The sequence below is a fragment of the Mytilus edulis genome, chromosome 7 (genome assembly GCF_963676685.1).
Source record: "Mytilus edulis chromosome 7, xbMytEdul2.2, whole genome shotgun sequence".
NCBI classification, from domain to species: Eukaryota; Metazoa; Mollusca; class Bivalvia; order Mytilida; family Mytilidae; genus Mytilus; species Mytilus edulis.
Window position 1 is genome coordinate 12985916 of NC_092350.1, and position 17848 is coordinate 13003763.

A 17848-nucleotide genomic window follows, 5' to 3' on the forward strand; every position below is an offset into this window, starting at 1 on the left:
GACCCTATTGGAAATGCATACAAATGACTTCTTTTAGAGAACCACTGAATGGAATAAAACTAAACATTGCATGAATGTTCCTTATGAGGTGCTGACCAAGTGTTGTTACTTTGTAGCAGATCCATCATCCAAGATGGCCGCCAGCAGGGGACTTAGTTTAACATAGGACCCTATGGGAAATGCATACAAATGACTTCTTTTAGAGAACCACTGAATAGAATGAAACCAAACATGGCATGAATGTTCCTTATGAGGTGTTGACCAAGTGTTGTTACTTTGTAGCCGATCCATCATCCAAGATGGCCGCCAGCGGGTGACTTAGTTTAACATAGGACCCTATGGGAAATGCATACAAATACCTTCTTTTAGAGAACCACTGAATGGAATCAAACGAAACGTGGCATGAATGTTCCTTATGAGGTGCTGACCAAGTGTTGTTACTTTGTAGCCGATCCATCATTCAAGATGGCCGCCAGCGGGGGACTAAGTTTAACATAGGACCCTATGGGAAATACATACAAATGTCTTCTTTTAGAGAACCACAGAATGGAATAAAACCAAAGATAGCATGAATGTTCCTTATGGGGTGCTGACCAAGTGTTGTTACTTTGTAGCCGATCCATCATCCAAGATGGCCGCCAGCGGGGGACTTAGTTTAACATAGGACCCTATGGGAAATGCATACAAATGACTTCTTCTAGAGAACCACTAAATGGAATGAAACCAAACATAGCATGAATGTTCCTTATGGAGTGCTGGCCAAGTGTTGTTACTTTGTAGCCGATCTATCATCCAAGATGGCCGCCAACGGGGGACTTAGTTTAACATACGACCCTATGGGAAATGCATACACATGACTTCTTCTAGAGAACCACTAAATGGAATGAAACCAAACATAGCATGAATGTTCCTTATGGAGTGCTGACCAAGTGTTGTTACTTTGTAGCCAATCCATCATCCAAGATGGCCGCCAGCGGGGGACTTAGTTTAACATAGGACCCTATGGGAAATGCATACAAATGACTTCTTTTAGAGAACCACTGAATAGAATGAAATCAAACATGGCATGAATGTTCCTAATGTGGTGCTGACCAAGTGTTGTTACTTTGTAGCCGATCCATTATCCAAGATGGACGCCAGCAGGGGACTTAGTTTAACATAGGACCCTATGGGAAATGCATACAAATGACTTCTTTTAGAGAACAACTGAATGGAATGAAACCAAACATTGCATGAATGTTCCTTATGCCGTGCTGACCATGTGTTGTTTCTTTGTAGCCCATCCATCATCCAAGATGGCCGCCAGCATGGGACTTAGTTTAACATAGGACCCTATGGGAAATGCATACAAATGACTTCTTTTAGAGAACCACTGAATGGAATGAAATCAAACATGGCATGAATGTTCCTAATGTGGTGCTGACCAAGTGTTGTTACTTTGTAGCCGATCCATTATTTAAGATGGCCTCCAGCAGAGACTTAGTTTAACATAGGACCCTATTGGAAATGCATACAAATGACTTCTTTTAGAGAACCACTGAATGGAATAAAACTAAAAATTGCATGAATGTTCCTTATGAGGTGCTGACCAAGTGTTGTTACTTTGTAGCAGATCCATCATCCAAGATGGCCGCCAGCAGGGGACTTAGTTTAACATAGGACCCTATGGGAAATGCATACAAATGACTTCTTTTAGAGAACCACTGAATAGAATGAAACCAAACATGGCATGAATGTTCCTTATGAGGTGTTGACCAAGTGTTGTTACTTTGTAGCCGATCCATCATCCAAGATGGCCGCCAGCGGGTGACTTAGTTTAACATAGGACCCTATGGGAAATGCATACAAATACCTTCTTTTAGAGAACCACTGAATGGAATCAAACGAAACGTGGCATGAATGTTCCTTATGAGGTGCTGACCAAGTGTTGTTACTTTGTAGCCGATCCATCATTCAAGATGGCCGCCAGCGGGGGACTAAGTTTAACATAGGACCCTATGGGAAATACATACAAATGTCTTCTTTTAGAGAACCACAGAATGGAATGAAACCAAACATGGCATGAATGTTTCTAATCAGGTGCTGACCAAGTGTTGTTACTTTGTAGCCGATCAATCATCCAAGATGGCCGCCAGCGGGGGACTTAGTTTAACATAGGACCCTATGGGAAATACATACAAATGTCTTATTTTAGTGAACCACTGAATGGAATGGAAACAAACATAGCATGAATGTTTCTAATGAGATGCTGACCAAGTGTTGTTACTTTGTTGTCATTGCAACATCCAAGATAGCCGACAGTGGGGAGACTTAGTTTAACATAGGACCCTATGGGAAATGCATACAAAAGTCTTCGTCTAAAGAACCACTCAATTGAATGAAATCAAACATAGCATGAATGTTCCTTTCCTTATGAGGTGCTGGCCAAGTGTTGGTACTTTGTAGCCGATCCATCATCCAAGATCGCCGCCAGCGGGGGACTTAGTTTAACATAGGACCCTATGGGAAATACATACAAATGTCTTATTTTAGTGAACCACTGAATGGAATGGAAACAAACATAGCATGAATGTTCCTAATGAGATGCTGACCAAGTGTTTTTACTTTGTTGTCATTGCAACATCCAAAATAGCCGACAGTGGGGGGACTTAGTTTAACATAGGACCCTATGGGAAATGCATACAAAAGTCTTCGTCTAAAGAACCACTCAATTGAATGAAATCAAACATAGCATGAATGTTCCTTTCCTTATGAGGTGCTGGCCAAGTGTTGGTACTTTGTAGCCGATCCATCATCCAAGATCGCCGCCAGCGGGGGACTTAGTTTAACATAGGACCCTATGGGAAATACATACATATGTCTTATTTAAGTGAACCACTGAATGGAATGGAAACAAACATAGCATGAATGTTCCTAATGAGATGCTGACCAAGTGTTGTTACTTTGTTGTCATTGCAACATCCAAGATAGCCGCCAGTGGGGGGACTTAGTTTAACATAGGACCCTATGGGAAATGCATACAAAAGTCTTCGTCTAAAGAACCACTGAATTGAATGAAATCAAACAGCATGAATGTACCTTTCCTTATGAGGTGCTGGCCAAGATTTGGTACTTTTAGTCAAATTTTATATTTTTTTATATGATTTCAAAAACCCAAGTAGAATCAGGTTAGCGATACAGGCTCATGAGAGCCTCTAGTTTATTCTAACTTCTACGACAACGCTCCTAGCATTGCGCAGAGACCTCATCCCCTCCTCTAACTCTAGCTTATAAAAAATTGTTCGTTTCGAAAAGTGTTACCTTCTTGTAGGAATTAAACAAGGATCTCTGATACAATACAGGAAGTATTTATTTTTAGTGTACAGAAATGATTATCTACTCATCTCTTCAGTATAATTACAGGATGCTAATCTATTTTTAGAAGCATACAATCACTGTAAATAAATATACGTATATGTATATATGCATGAATCTGTGTATAGGCTTTATATTTATTTGTACAATTCCATTACAGACAGTTCGACATTCGACAAGAAGGTAGTATCATTGCTCATTAAACATGGAGCTGACATCAACATGATTAATGATACAGGAGAAACTGCGTTGATTCGCTTCATCAAAAGAGGAAGACAAAAAGTGTCTTTAGAGAATGTTTCGTTCCTGCTTGAAATTGGTGCTGATCCAAATATTACAAGGGAAGGATATAATTCAGCGTTAATCGAGGCTCTATTGTTGAATCTGTTTAGCTTACTTCCTTGCCTTTTGAATGCAAAATCCAATTGTAATCACATTGGAAAAAACGGAACAACAGCTCTTCAAATTTTACTTGGAAAAGGTACGCTTAAAACAGTATAAGATAGTAGTAATGAGGGTACCTTCATTACGAATAACGGTTAAAACACTTTCTTTAAATCATTTAGTGAAATGTGTCTTTTTTATTGATACGTCATTATCAATATAAATACAGTTGAATAACAGAATTTCGCAATATGCATTTCGTTTTATTTTTGATAGTGGTTCTGTATGAACTCTGTTTCATAATAATTATTTGAATAATAAAAAATGTGCAAGAATAATAAACATTTTGATTTCATTGCAATTGATAACAAAAAAAATTAAGATCATCATACAAAACAAAGAAATAGGCCTTTCTAAGTGAATTTTGGTTTTATGTAAGATTGTCTTTCTTCAAAGTAGTTAATAAATGAATTTTGTTTTTACAACAGCTGAATCTAAAACGGACAATAGATTTGAAGATGAAGACTCTTCAGACGAGGAATATGATTTTTTTGCACGGACATTAGTAAGAAATCGAATAAAAGGTGAGACAAGCAATATAATGGTCAAGCGAGAGTGGCAATTATGACATTTAACGGAACGTTATTACCAGCTGATATAGATTTGTTGTGTATCTAGGCTAACACTAATAGAAAGGTTTGGTATCAAACAAACTGTCCAAATTTGGGCCTCAAGTTATCCAAAAAAAAAAAAAAATTAAATAACAGACACACAGATGCTGTCATTTAACATAAATCATGTTTAAACATTTATTTTATATTTTAGGGTAAATAACTCGTCCGAAGATATTTGTCACGTTTTTACTATTTAAAGAATGAAACCATGGTACCTGATAGTTGTGTATTTGTATTGCCTGAAATAGTTTTAAAATTGTTATCTAATCGGAAGACTAGATAGAGCTTTGGATTATTTTAAAAGTTTGTAGTTTATTCAAACATGTAAACTACTTTCGATATTTTGATTCTCGGTTTCGGTCGTGGGTGCCTTTTTTGCAACAGTTTCTGAATAACAAAATCATATACTAGTGCATCTTCCAGACGCAAGATTTCACCAAAATGTTGATATTGAGTGATTGGACACCATCAATATGTAGTAAGGTGAAATTTTGAACCTTTGTAATATGCATTTTCTGTTTGTATTGACCAAGGTTCTTACTGAATTCTGCTTCATATGAATATAAAATCAAATCGGCTTTTAGTTAGGCACAATTAAAATAGCAACTGTTCATTGAAATACCAGTCCACTTAACTAACCAAATATGATGTCAACCAAATCGACCAGACTATTGATGTTTTCTTGTCTGTTTATTTGTTGTTGGAATCGGTGTTCACTTCCCAAAGCACGAAACTCTTATCAACGTTTCCTATTTCATTTATTTAATGATCAGCGCACATATTGTGCTTAAGCATACTTTGAACGTAAATATAAAAAAAAATGCAGCTATTTGTACTGTACTATTTTTATACATACAGATTTTTATTTCATTGCTATAGACAACATTCAGCAATTAAAACAAAGATTCTGAAATAGACTTATCTTCACACACATTTCGAAGTTATCCTTAAAGTTGTTGCTACATAAAGCTTTTTCAATTCAGATAAAACTACAACAGATACCAGCTTTGACGTTGAAGACTTTTCAGATGAATGCTATGGTTCCCCGTCAAAGATTTGGGTAAAAAATCGAATAACAGGTGAGACACGCAATATTATCGTCCATCAGTAGTGGTCATTACGTAATATAACATTATGAGTTTATCTGGTGTCAGTTGAATCTTGGCTGCAAATACAAGATTTGATTTATATCAAACGAAATGTTAGGGTTCTATGATACACCTGATTAAAAATCTGAAGTTATCTAAGAGACTCGACAGATACCAAAGGGACATTCAATTTCATACATATAAAATGAACGAACAACACCATAGCTTAAAAAACAGAGAAAAAATAGTATACAAGACACATCAAAAAATAACTTAAGACAAAGCAACAAAACAATCCAAAAATCGGGGGTGATCTCCTGTGGCAACCGTCGTGTTTTTCATGTTTTTGCAAACCCAGTTAATAGTCTAATTTGGTAGGTCACATTCTTGGACATATGTTTTCTTTAAATTATCATTAAATATATAGCTGCTGTCTCTTTAAACCCTTATGCGAATCAGATGTATTATCAAGCTTTACTTACACGGGAAACACGACGGTGGCAAAATTTTGCTCTAATAATCGGAAGACATATCACAAAACCGGTTAATTTTGTAATTTTGTAATTTAGTCCAATATGCTATATGTTGTCGATATTTTTAGTGTTTTATATAGAGTCGTGAGTGAATTTTGTTCGTTTATTTTGTAAACAGAATTAGAAAAAAAAGTTCTTTTTGTTTACCCATGATGTTGATATTCAATATTTATACAATAATGAGTTGTGTGTAATAGTAAATATAATCGGAAAAAACAATTACATTGGTGCGATGAAACTCGATTCTGTCAAGTTATTACATTCCATTTGATAATATCCGCTAGTTTTTGTTTGATTTTATGCTTAACATTGTCCGTCATCTAAAATAAATTGAAAGAAACAATGTGGTCTAATTTGTCCATGACCTACACAATGATGAAACTTTGTTTATCTTGGAATTTGTTTGTTGTCTACTAACAACCAGTTTCAATTCGAAAAACGTAAGTGTGGTGAATCGGTTTACATGATCAACAGAATGCAAAAGTAAGTCAGAAGTTTAAAAAAATTGCTGTTCACATTAACGTAACTTAAAATAAAACGCAAAATATATTGAATTTGTATGATATTATTATTACTTTTTGTAGTTTGTACTGTTATTACTCAACTTTTAAGTGCTGGAGCAGACGTCAATTTCGTGTCAAAAGATGGGGAATCACCATTATATAATCTGCTCAAGGTACATAACACAAGATTGGTAAATACGATATTACGACTTTTCATTGAGAATGGAGCAGATCCAAACAGGGGTGAAGAGGTGCCTTTGATTTCAGCCGCTCAACAAAATAGACAGAAGGCATTAAATATGTTACTGGAATCCGGGGCATTGGTTGACAAAACTAATCGTAATGGTGACACTGCGCTTATTGCGTCCCTCAGAGCTTTTAGTAAAAGTGTCGACGGTATGTACTAGCAACTTATATCACTTAATCAATTCAAAACTATTATTATCAACTGAATCATATAACCTAGAACTTCTGAAGCGTTTTGCTATTTTATCGGCCAATTTTATTCAACGCCGTTTGAAGTTTTTGTGCTTTTGATTTGGCCATCTGATTAGGGTCTTTCTCTTTTGGAATTTTCTCCGGAGTTTTTAGTGATTTTATTTTTTTCTATGTATGTTGACGTTTATTGTTGTAGCAATTTAGTGTTTCTGTTGTTCCATTGTTTGCCTCTTATAGTTGAGGTGTTTTCGTCGGTAGTTTGTCACTTAGATTTGTTTCCATAAATCCATTTACCTCTTGAATAGCGGAATACTGATATTGTCTTTTTTTTATTTTACAATTGATGTAGAGAAATATCTCATAGGCAATCATATCACAGCTTCCTTTTTTGATATAGATATATATATATATATGTATGTTGCCTCATCATTATGACATATGACACTGCTTAACAACTGTCGTATAGGCTCAAATAAAATTATGACTGTAGAGTGTATTTGTTTCTATACCTTAATCCGTAATATAAGTTAGGGAAACAACCCGTTTATGTTGAATCAATTATGTATGGACTATTTTTTAGATAAAACAATAGAAACTGTCAAAATTCTCCTTGAATCTGGAGCATCAGTTAGTTTGAAAGATAGACACGGAAATATTCCCCTATCATTACCTTTGATAGCGGGTATGAACATACCAGGTTTCAATAAGTTCTACCTTCAAGGACGTGATTATGATAGAAAGAAGATGATATCAACATTACTAGAAAAAGGCGCGTGCCCTAATTCACAACTAGAGGGCGAGGATTCTCCATTGATGGTGGCTGTTGAAAATTCCCTTATTGAATGTGTAAATCAATTATTAGAGTCCGGTGCAAATCCAGATCATATAGGAAAAGAAGGCAAAACGGCATTACATAAATATTTCTCTGGAACAGGTGAGCAAATTTTGTTTATTTAAATTTGACTGAAAATCACGTCAAAATGAGGGTTCTTCTGTTGGTTGATAATAAGGTCATTACAAGAATATCAAACAAAATTGTGTGAAATCAGTTTACCAAAATTCTTTCCATGTAAAATATAAATTTTTGATTGGGATTTTTTGTATTTATTTAGTTTGCAGATACTGGTCACCTGGTCGTTATTGTATATAAATAACATGAAATCAAACAGACCTTAGATGTGATAATATATGATTTTTTTCTTTTTCGTCAATTAATAGTTTACAGTCATTGAAACCCAAAAATCAGATAAGAAAAAAATTATTATAGTAATATTTTGTACCTCAAAGGTTTACATTTGTACATCATTAATCACTTAGTCCTATACTTTCTTTGAGTGAGGCAAGTTGTTTATCTATATTCCTTTTGTGCTACTATTTTTGCGGTTTTAATCTATAAAACTGAGATTTTAAGTTTCTTACATCTCGTTGTTTGTGATAATGTCGTAAGATCAAAATTTTACTATTAATAAGCTGGGAGATATTTTTTTTCTCACCAAATCAAGCATAGAATATTATTATGTATACCTATCATGATCGTTTGAAGTATGCAAAATATTCCTTAGTCTATATCGTTCTTTCAGTCAATCATTCAATACTTATACCAAATAATGAACTCAAATATATGGCGGGTTCCAAATATGTGGCAGGATCCTAATTGGTGGCAAATGTGATTTTTCAAACGTCAAACAAATCAAACCGACAACAGATTTTTGTTTTTTTTCTAAATTTATGGTAGATCTTGAAATTGTATAATTTTCTATGCAAAAGAATCACATAAAACGTAACAATTGAATAATGTATATTTCACCATCGCAGCTGCTAACGATGGCGGAACAAATAGATAAGAACACCATTCAAGATGAAGGTATTTTCTTTCACATAACTCGCGAATGGTGTAAAGGACTAAATGTGCTGTAGCGACCTAAGCCCGCAATGAATAAGGGCACCGCTGTTTTCAGTACCGGATATTTTAGAAAAAGTGTGTAGTAAATATTTTACCGTCTGATACATTACTCTTTTTTTTTTAGCTAGGACTGTTCATGGACGCCGCCATGACAGGTGCAACAATTTTGCTGACATTAATCATTTTAGTGTTTGGTTTGAAAAAAATACTGCTGCGATAACCAATAAAGCGAGAACTGTATACAGATTGAGATGATCATTCTACACCCGAGACACAAGCTTCTACAGAAGTCTTTGAATTGATAAATACAATGTGCCTATACCTTGGAATTTCATAAGGTCGTGTTCTTTTCTGACTGTTAATGAAGTATTCACACTTAAACTCTTGGATATTGGATGTGTAATGATTGCTATTTTAGTCTTTGTACTATCTGTTTGTAACTCTGAGTACTCTACATTATATGCCGGGTGGTGATCTATAGTTGTTAATTACCGTGTCATTTGGACTCTTGTGGAGATTTGTATCACTAGCGTTAATCATACCACATCTTCGTATTTATAAATATATGTTTTCATATTTAATTTCAAATTGAGTCAAATTCAAAATCTTTACGACATTTTGCTCTTTTTTTTTTTATCTAGATCAAATATTGAGATCAGACTATGTAGAAAGAAAGGGCGATAAAAGGGTGTTTGAAAAACAGAGATTAAAAATTATTCACTTGCTGTTATCGAATGGAGCACATGTAAACATGGACGAGGATGGACATGATTCACCTTTACTGCTAAGCATACAATATGAAGATATTGAAGCAATGCTAGTCCTTCTCACAGCAAAACCAAATCTTTGTCATAGAGGCCTGGATAATCTAAATGCATTTGAAAAGTCCATGAAATCAGGTGAATATATGTAACTAGCTAGCTGAACAAACTACAACTGTTCAACACAAATATTGGATACATTGATGTCTGCAAAAGCAATATGACATAATAATTTGCAATTAAAAAGTAGATTGATTTGCATCCCATAAATGTTTTCAAATTGCTAACTTTTCATTCTTACATCATTTATTGAACCATTAAATGGTGAACATTATTCTGTTTACCATTGTTTGCCTAATTTAGAAATAGCAATTTGATTTTGGAAATATTATTTTACGTTCCTTTTAAACTGGAAAAAAGCGGACGGAAGAGAAATACTTAAATCCTACAAATTGTCTGAGCAAAGGGTTTTGTCAAATAATGAAACGTCCTTTTCCAAAAAAGATTGTTTTCAGAAAAAGGTTCATCGGAAAGTACTAAAACCTAATAAATAAAAAGTGTTTACTTCCCAAATACCACAAGATGTTCTTGAGTTATATTTAGGAAAATAAAGTTATTAAATTAGTTTTTGTATTACAGTTTAACATGAGCATGTTCTGTAAGCCAACTTATTTTCGGTGATGCTTCATTTCGGGTTAAGCACTTACTTACCATTTTCACGGCAATTTAAATTCGCGATTCTAAAATCTACTAAACGTTGCAGTTTTGTTATTGACTGATCCATCTGATTACATTCAAAACAACTGATCTTTGAAAATAAAATAAAATAATGCTACATCATGTGTACATAGACCATATATCATGCTCATAACATGTATGTAGTAATAAAAAATGTTATTTCACGGTGGGTATGTTGTCCTGCAAGAGAACGTTCTGTGCTGGTGATTTGGTCCTGTCAGGTGCTGGTGGGTCCTGATTCTGTGCTGGTGGGTTTGTTTACATTGTATCAGAACGGCAATAAAACGACTGTTTTGTTGCTTAATTTTTCTCTGAGGCGTCATAAGTACCATGCAAAGTATATTACAACAATATTATATTGCAAAAGTCGTGCAAGTTCGTTAAACGGAATTGTCCTGACGCTGTGCTGGTGATAAGAAAAACGGTCCTGGTTCTGTGCTCATATGTCCTGGTTCTGTGCCTTTATATTTTAGTTAAAAGTGGCATATATTTTTAAGATCATTGATACTGTACTGTTATTGACTCATTAACTGTTGTCTGCTTTCTTGAAATTGACATTGTTGTGAATCTGTTTACTGTTATTATTTTTTTTTTAATTAACTGTAATCTTATTTATTGGCCTGTTAATGGAACTATTCTTGCCCCCTTTTAAGATAAGAAAAAATGTTTACGATTTTCGGGATTACGATCATTTTGCAAGATCACCAATATACATTGTAATTTATACAATACTTATATAAAGTAGATGATGTGGTATGTTTGTTGTCAATGTTCAAATTCCCATAAGAAACAAAAGGAAGTATGTGTTAACAACCATACGTCATTGTACGACCTTCAACAATAACCCATAAAATGAAAATGTAAAAGGTTTTGCATAAAAATGGAGAGCAAAAATATAGAACAAAGGACTTTCTGAGCGTTTGAATCATATGTCTTTAGCAGCTTAAAACACATTTGTTTGTGAACAATTGAGTGCTGACTAATAAGAATGACAATAGTATTGCGGGTTTGTTTTTGTTTGGTTGGTGTTTTTTTTTTTTGGGGGGGGGGGGGGGATGGGGGATAAGTTAGAGCGAGGTAACAGTGAAAGTTTTAAGCTTGGAATAGTTTCCCGTAAGATTTAAAAGTTGTATTTTAAAAGGAAAATGTATCTTATAGCTATTAAGAATCACTTGCTGTATCCGTATATTTTTTTTGTCTGAACGGTTATCAGGTATTTTTTTCGAAAGTTTGATAGAACACTAAAAAAAAATATTTCATGAAAGGGCAGACTAGAATATGTCAGAGAATGAAGACGAGATAAGCTAGGGAACACTAACAAAACTGAGATTTCTTAGCTTTTTCATTTCAAAATTCCAAAATTAATAAATATTTTTGATAAAGAATTACGGGGAGGAAGTAAACAATGTGTCCTACTTTTCTATATTTAAATATTTTTATGAATAAAAATCAAATGTGCCTTAATTATAATTGAAAATGAGTAAATGGAAAAAATACCCAACTAAAATACACTTTTATTTTAATATTGGTAATATCACTAAGCTTTTAGGTTTTGTGCTAATGCTAAATTTTAATAAATTGCAATGTTTTTTCACAAAAAAGTTTTGTCGTGTGGATTACGGTATAGAAAGCGGACTCTATGAGCATTTTTGTTTTATTTTTTCAGTTCGAGATTTTCAGACAATGAGCATTTTTGTGTTACGCTTACTGAAACAGTTTAGAGGGTCAACTTTTTCAAGGTTTACAGATGAACCCATAAGAAACAAAATTGAAAAATCTCAACTGTTTTCTTCCATTTTTTATGAGTGAAAACGTCAAAAATCATCATTTTCGTCTTTGTTTTCATTTTTTCATTGATCACCAGCACCCGTCAGGACCGAATCACCAGCACATAACGTTCTCTCGTAGGACAACCATACCCACCGTGTATTTAGTCGAGAGAAAAATAAGGGTCTTGCCTCCAAGAATAAAAGTAATGTAACCCTCAAGTCAAAACTATTTTTTTCTACTTTTTGTTTGTTGTTTTTACTAGGCCGCATCACTTCCAGTAAACATAATATCCTTGCACTGTTCTGGATTTGATATCCTAATAAGTTGCAAGATATTTTTCAAATCTTTATGTATGATTCAATACAGAATTATTTTTTTAATCAAAGGTAAATAATTGAGCAAAAAAAAAATTCAGAAAAAATGGACTCTTTTATTTCACTCCTTGTTTGACATGCCCTTGCAACTTGAGCTGTAATACAATATATATATATAGATTCAACATCTGCAATAAGTGTATTACGATATTTCACCACTCGTGACAGTTAAATTTTAATATTTAAAGCGCGAGGCTTGCCGATCTTTTAAAATATTAAACTAACATTTTACTGTTGAGAGTGGAGAAATATCGTAATACGCGAGTTAAAGCGGTGGAACCTGTTTCTCTTGTGATTTTTATTCTTCCTTTTTAAAGATTTGAGGAATATTGTGTACTTTTGATGTGACGTCATCAGTCATGATCGCCTTTTTTCATGACGTTACAATAGGAAAATTCAGAGGAAAACAAGAAAATTAAACGCTACAATAAAATTTCAACTAATCATTTGCCGAGAACAGATTTTTCAATAGTGAGGTTTAATATTTTTTCACACCGTTCAGGAAATGTGAAAATAGCACAAAAATTAGGGAAGATATTTTAACAAATAAGAACAATTTAAGTTTAACACGTTCTCGACGATTTATATTCGCGCTATTCTTCTACTCGCAAAATATAAATTAAAGTAATTTGGTTTTATGTTTTTGACTTTATGATATTATTTTTTATTTTGGTCGTATGATTTTTCACATGAAAGGGTATTTATTCATCCAGCTATTGGGTTTTTACCAAAAGCTTTTCGAGTGCAGATGGGTCCTTTTTTACAGTGTTGTTTCCTTTTTGTTTACTCTTATATTAAATTTACTCAAAGTGTATTTTATCGAGAAAGTGTATACTACTATCTTTATGGTATGTATATGTTCTATCACATACAAAAACCTTTTTTATCGGCCTCTTTGTCAAAAAAGTATCATCTACAAAATCTATATTGTTGAAGGCATTATCAAAATTAACTATCAAGTTTTAATTGGCGTCAAGCTAATGCAGCGTAAAGAAATCAACAACTTATCAATCAATTATTTGTGTCTTGTTAGATTTAAACTTTATAAGTATGTTTGTTTGATGGATTAAGCCAGTTGTGTTGTATATGTGTGGTCTATGGTTATAGTTTCAAGGCTGCTAGACCCTAGTCATTAATAAATATACATATGGTAACTGATAGGTTGCTCACGCAATTGTGTCGATATAACAGAAATATAAATAAATACCATACAAAGTGGAATCATTTTCCTAGCAATTCGTATCTTTTAGTTTTGATTACTTTTATGGACTAACCTGTTATAACTTGCCTTGTGGTTGTTACTTTCGTTGTACGTATTTCCATCACCAATAAACCAAATATGTCTGATGTATGAAAAACGGTGGTGATAACTTCAAAAAATACTAGAACTTTGAACATGTGATTTAATAGCTTCCTAATGAGCAACAATCCTGTATCAAGGAATGATGATAAGACACGCATGCAGAATATGAAAATTGTATCAACTAGGAGATATGTTTTTTTATATATGCAAGTGGTTCTTGGAGTCATATTTTCATCTTACACGTGTTATTTGGTTGTAAGCGAGGAGTGTTTCTTGTTAAAGGAAGATACTAAATCTAGCTGGTCCGTTATATATAGTCGTATGGAAAAATATATGCACAATAACTATTAAACCGAAACACGAATAAATGACAATGAGGTAACCAGTGAGTTCCAAAAGACTTTGATGCAATGCATAGATGGTTACGCATGACTTGTTGGCACTCTTTTAAAATTAAAAAAACAAGAAGAAATCAAGAAAGAAAAAAAACAAAATCATAATGATATATTACAACAACTTCTGGCAAGTTTTCCGATTTGGAATAGGCTTATGAACAAAAATATTAAATCACAAAAGTACTGAACTCTGAGGAAAGTTTAAAAAGGAAAGTCCCAAATTAAAAGACAAATGAATAACAACTGTTATACTCCGGACTAAATATTTTGACCTACAAGCTGGTACCTATAAGTAATAAAATTAGCTTAAAACACTTGTATAAAATAATGAATATAAAAAAGATGTGGTAGGATTGAGACAACTCTCTACAAGAGACCAAAATGACACAGAAATTAACAACTATAGGTCACCTGACGTTTTTCAACAATGAACAAAGCCCATACCGCATAGTCAGCTATAAAAGGCACCGAAATGACAATGTAAAACAATTTAAAAGAGAAAACTTAGGACCTTTTTCATATAACAAAATGAACAAAAAACAAATATGTAACACACAAACAAACGATAACCACTGAATTACCGGCTCCTGACTTGGGACAGACTCATATATAGATAATGTGGCGGGATTAAAGATGTAAGCGGGATCCCAACCCTCCATCTGACCTGCGACAGTGGTATAACAGTAAAACATAAGAACTAACTAAGATAATCAGTTGAAAAAGGGTTAACTCATATATATATGATGGACAAAAATACAAGTGCCCGAGGCTCTAAAATAGATGTACAACATGCACTTGCAGTAAATACAAATTTGATTGAATGTACTGAATCAGATTAAATTTTAATGTCCCAGGTAGTACAACATAACTTCCTCTTCTTATATACAGAAAGCAACAACGGCTTAAAGATTTTTGAGATTTTACTGCAGCATCAAACACCAAACAATGAGAACATTGCAAAGTTATTTTACCTGTTATGGGAATACTGTAAAACACATGACAACTTGGATAAAACACTACTTGAAAGTGTTTGTATGGATTTGTTGTCAACAGATACAGACATAGAGGTTAATTTAGCCAAGCAAAACGAGGATTCTCCGCTCATTTACTTTTGTCGAATGCAATGTAATGAATCTGTAAAGATGTTACTTGCACGAAAAGCTGATGTAAATCATATCGGAACAAGAAAGAAGACTGTCATACACACTTTAATAGAAATGTCAGGTAAAATGTCATGCTAACCCATATCAAAATAAAACATGTGTATAATATATGTATATTAATGTTGAAGTCATGCATCTGTTAATTGTTATACATTTAAACCCATTAAGATAACAGTAAAATACAGTATTATCTGTCTACAAAATCATTTAGTTTGTTTTCATTTGTTCATTATGTTTTTATTCGTATGACTAATGTTTAAGCCTTTATAACTTGTTAATATATAAGTAAGTTTATGTGAAAATAGAATTGTCGGTGACCGATCTGTATAATTTGGACAACGCGCACGGAAGATTTGTTCGACGACAGTCTAAACTGAAAGATAAATCAAATTGGTGCCAACGATTGAAAACTTCTGTCGGCTATTCCGAATTCTTAAATTAATAATAACTGGTCCCTATGATTTAGATATCTAGTATGATGCAATTTAACGCATCATAGATATCAGGAATGAAATTTAATATATTCGCCAGACAAGCGTTTCGTCTACAAAAGACTCATTAGTTACGCTCGAATCAAAGAATGTTTAAAAGGCCAAATAAAGTACGAAGTGGAAGAGCATTGAGGACCAAACATTGCTAAAAGTTTTGTTAGATACAGCTAAGGTAATCTATTCCTGAGGTAGAAAGACCTTAGTATTTAAAAAGTTCAAAGTTGTTTTTAACAGTTAAATGTTAAATTATTATGAACATATCATTGCTAACTCAAGTTTTTAAACACCAAAAAAGAAAAACCCAAAAACGATAACGTTAATCTCCAATTCACTAGTATGTTAGGGGCGTTGTAAAGTCTACAAATTGAGTATAAAGCCAGTTGAGAAGAATACCACTCCATTAAGTTTGAAATGTACATTGTAGTCATAATTACACATTAATCTGATCGAACTCTTGTTTATGTTATCGTTCAATGGGAACATAATGTTGTTGTTAGGGAAGTTTACTAATTGTCGTCCGTTGGCAGAGAACAAAACAGACGAAGTTTAGGTAATGGTATAGGATTAATGTGTTTGTTGTCTCCTCTTACACTTTAGTTTATAATGGATATGGTCAGGTATAACAAAAAACTACTTCAGTGAAATATTATTTCAGATTGAATATAGATTATTTAATGTAGTTAGTTTATGAAATGTCATAGAATTACACAAAGTAGTATAATATAGATTAATAGACTTTTTATATATACGTGTATACGTGTGTTTCTTTATAGATATATACATATATATATTTTTTTTTTCCAGGCTTAGATACGTGTAATTTGAAGGAAATGGTTGAAACTATTTTTAGCGCATCACCAAATGTAAACATAAAAGACGAGACTTGCAATTCACCTTTAGAAACATGTATTTTAATGTATACCCGACATTATGGTTATCATTTAAAACCCGAAAATATTGGTCTGTTAATACAGCATTTATTAGACACTGGTGCTTCGTCATCCTCTAGTGATCTAGACAAGGTTTTGAAACATGCTGCAGAAAGGGGAGACTTTAATACAATGGAAAGTCTTTGCCGTCATGGAGCTAATATACACATGATGGACAACTCTGGAAACACAATTTTGCATTTATGCTGGTCAAAATGTAAGCAAAATTATGATTTTATGAATAATGGAAACAGCATTGTAAATCTTCACAATGATTTGTCCTTGCTTTAGGACGCGTCAAGGTCAAATGATTCTATAAGTAATTCGTGAATATTGCTTCTATTTGTTAGTAAACATTGACGGTTCATGTTTCATCTGGTGGTTAAACCAATTTAATAACAATGTACTAATGGTCATATACAAATAAGAAGGTGCGAAAAACAATCAATCATTGACCAGCTGACGTTGAGGTACGAAATTAAATGTAGCCGTACACGTTTTAAAAACAGTGTGCAAAGCCTACACTATATAAATGTAAGACAGATTTATGACAGCATGTTAAAATTTGAACGACAACCAAAACTCTTAATACATTGAGCAACAAACGGTAACAAATAAAAAAAAACGAAAAAGGAGTACAAGGCCGTACATTGACTTATAATGGTTAACTATTTTAAATTGTTATCTGGATGAGAGCTGTCTCATTTGCACTCACACCACACCTTCCTTTATCTATCTTCAGGCAGGAAGTATCAATGAAAGGATTCTCGCAGCTACTACAATCTATTTCAATGTTAATTACAACTGAGAATTAACTATATTTTCAGGACTAAAATATCAATCAGAATATATTCATTAGCATTGGAATAAAGATTAATGTGTTGTATGTGCACTGTTATAATCACGTTCCTCTTATCCTTTCTTCTTTGTTTGTCGCTTACTATTTTGAAAACCGTTTAGGCTGTTAGCTTATGTCGTTTGAATTGTTTGACAATTATTCATGTAAGGGCTTTTGATGCTTAAGTCATTGGTTGAGATTTTTCTTAA

General features: G+C 33.4%; 2 protein-coding genes across 2 annotated transcripts in view; one reads left to right on the forward strand and one right to left on the reverse strand.

Moving 5' to 3' along the window:
• Nucleotides 1–17848, reverse strand: part of LOC139530002 (receptor-type tyrosine-protein phosphatase alpha-like) — a 517312-nt gene that overhangs the window by 381626 nt on the left and 117838 nt on the right. The gene's annotated exons all lie outside the window — the stretch shown is intronic.
• The window catches only part of LOC139482504 (uncharacterized), an 84423-nt gene that overhangs the window by 29590 nt on the left and 36985 nt on the right, over nucleotides 1–17848 (forward strand). Inside the window, exons 9-16 of the mRNA XM_071266419.1 lie at nucleotides 3515–3835; nucleotides 4227–4322; nucleotides 5396–5491; nucleotides 6618–6932; nucleotides 7555–7908; nucleotides 9519–9776; nucleotides 15107–15442; nucleotides 16677–17018. Of these exons, the coding sequence (XP_071122520.1) occupies nucleotides 3515–3835; nucleotides 4227–4322; nucleotides 5396–5491; nucleotides 6618–6932; nucleotides 7555–7908; nucleotides 9519–9776; nucleotides 15107–15442; nucleotides 16677–17018 (2118 nt within the window). The remainder of the gene's footprint in view (nucleotides 1–3514; nucleotides 3836–4226; nucleotides 4323–5395; nucleotides 5492–6617; nucleotides 6933–7554; nucleotides 7909–9518; nucleotides 9777–15106; nucleotides 15443–16676; nucleotides 17019–17848) is intronic.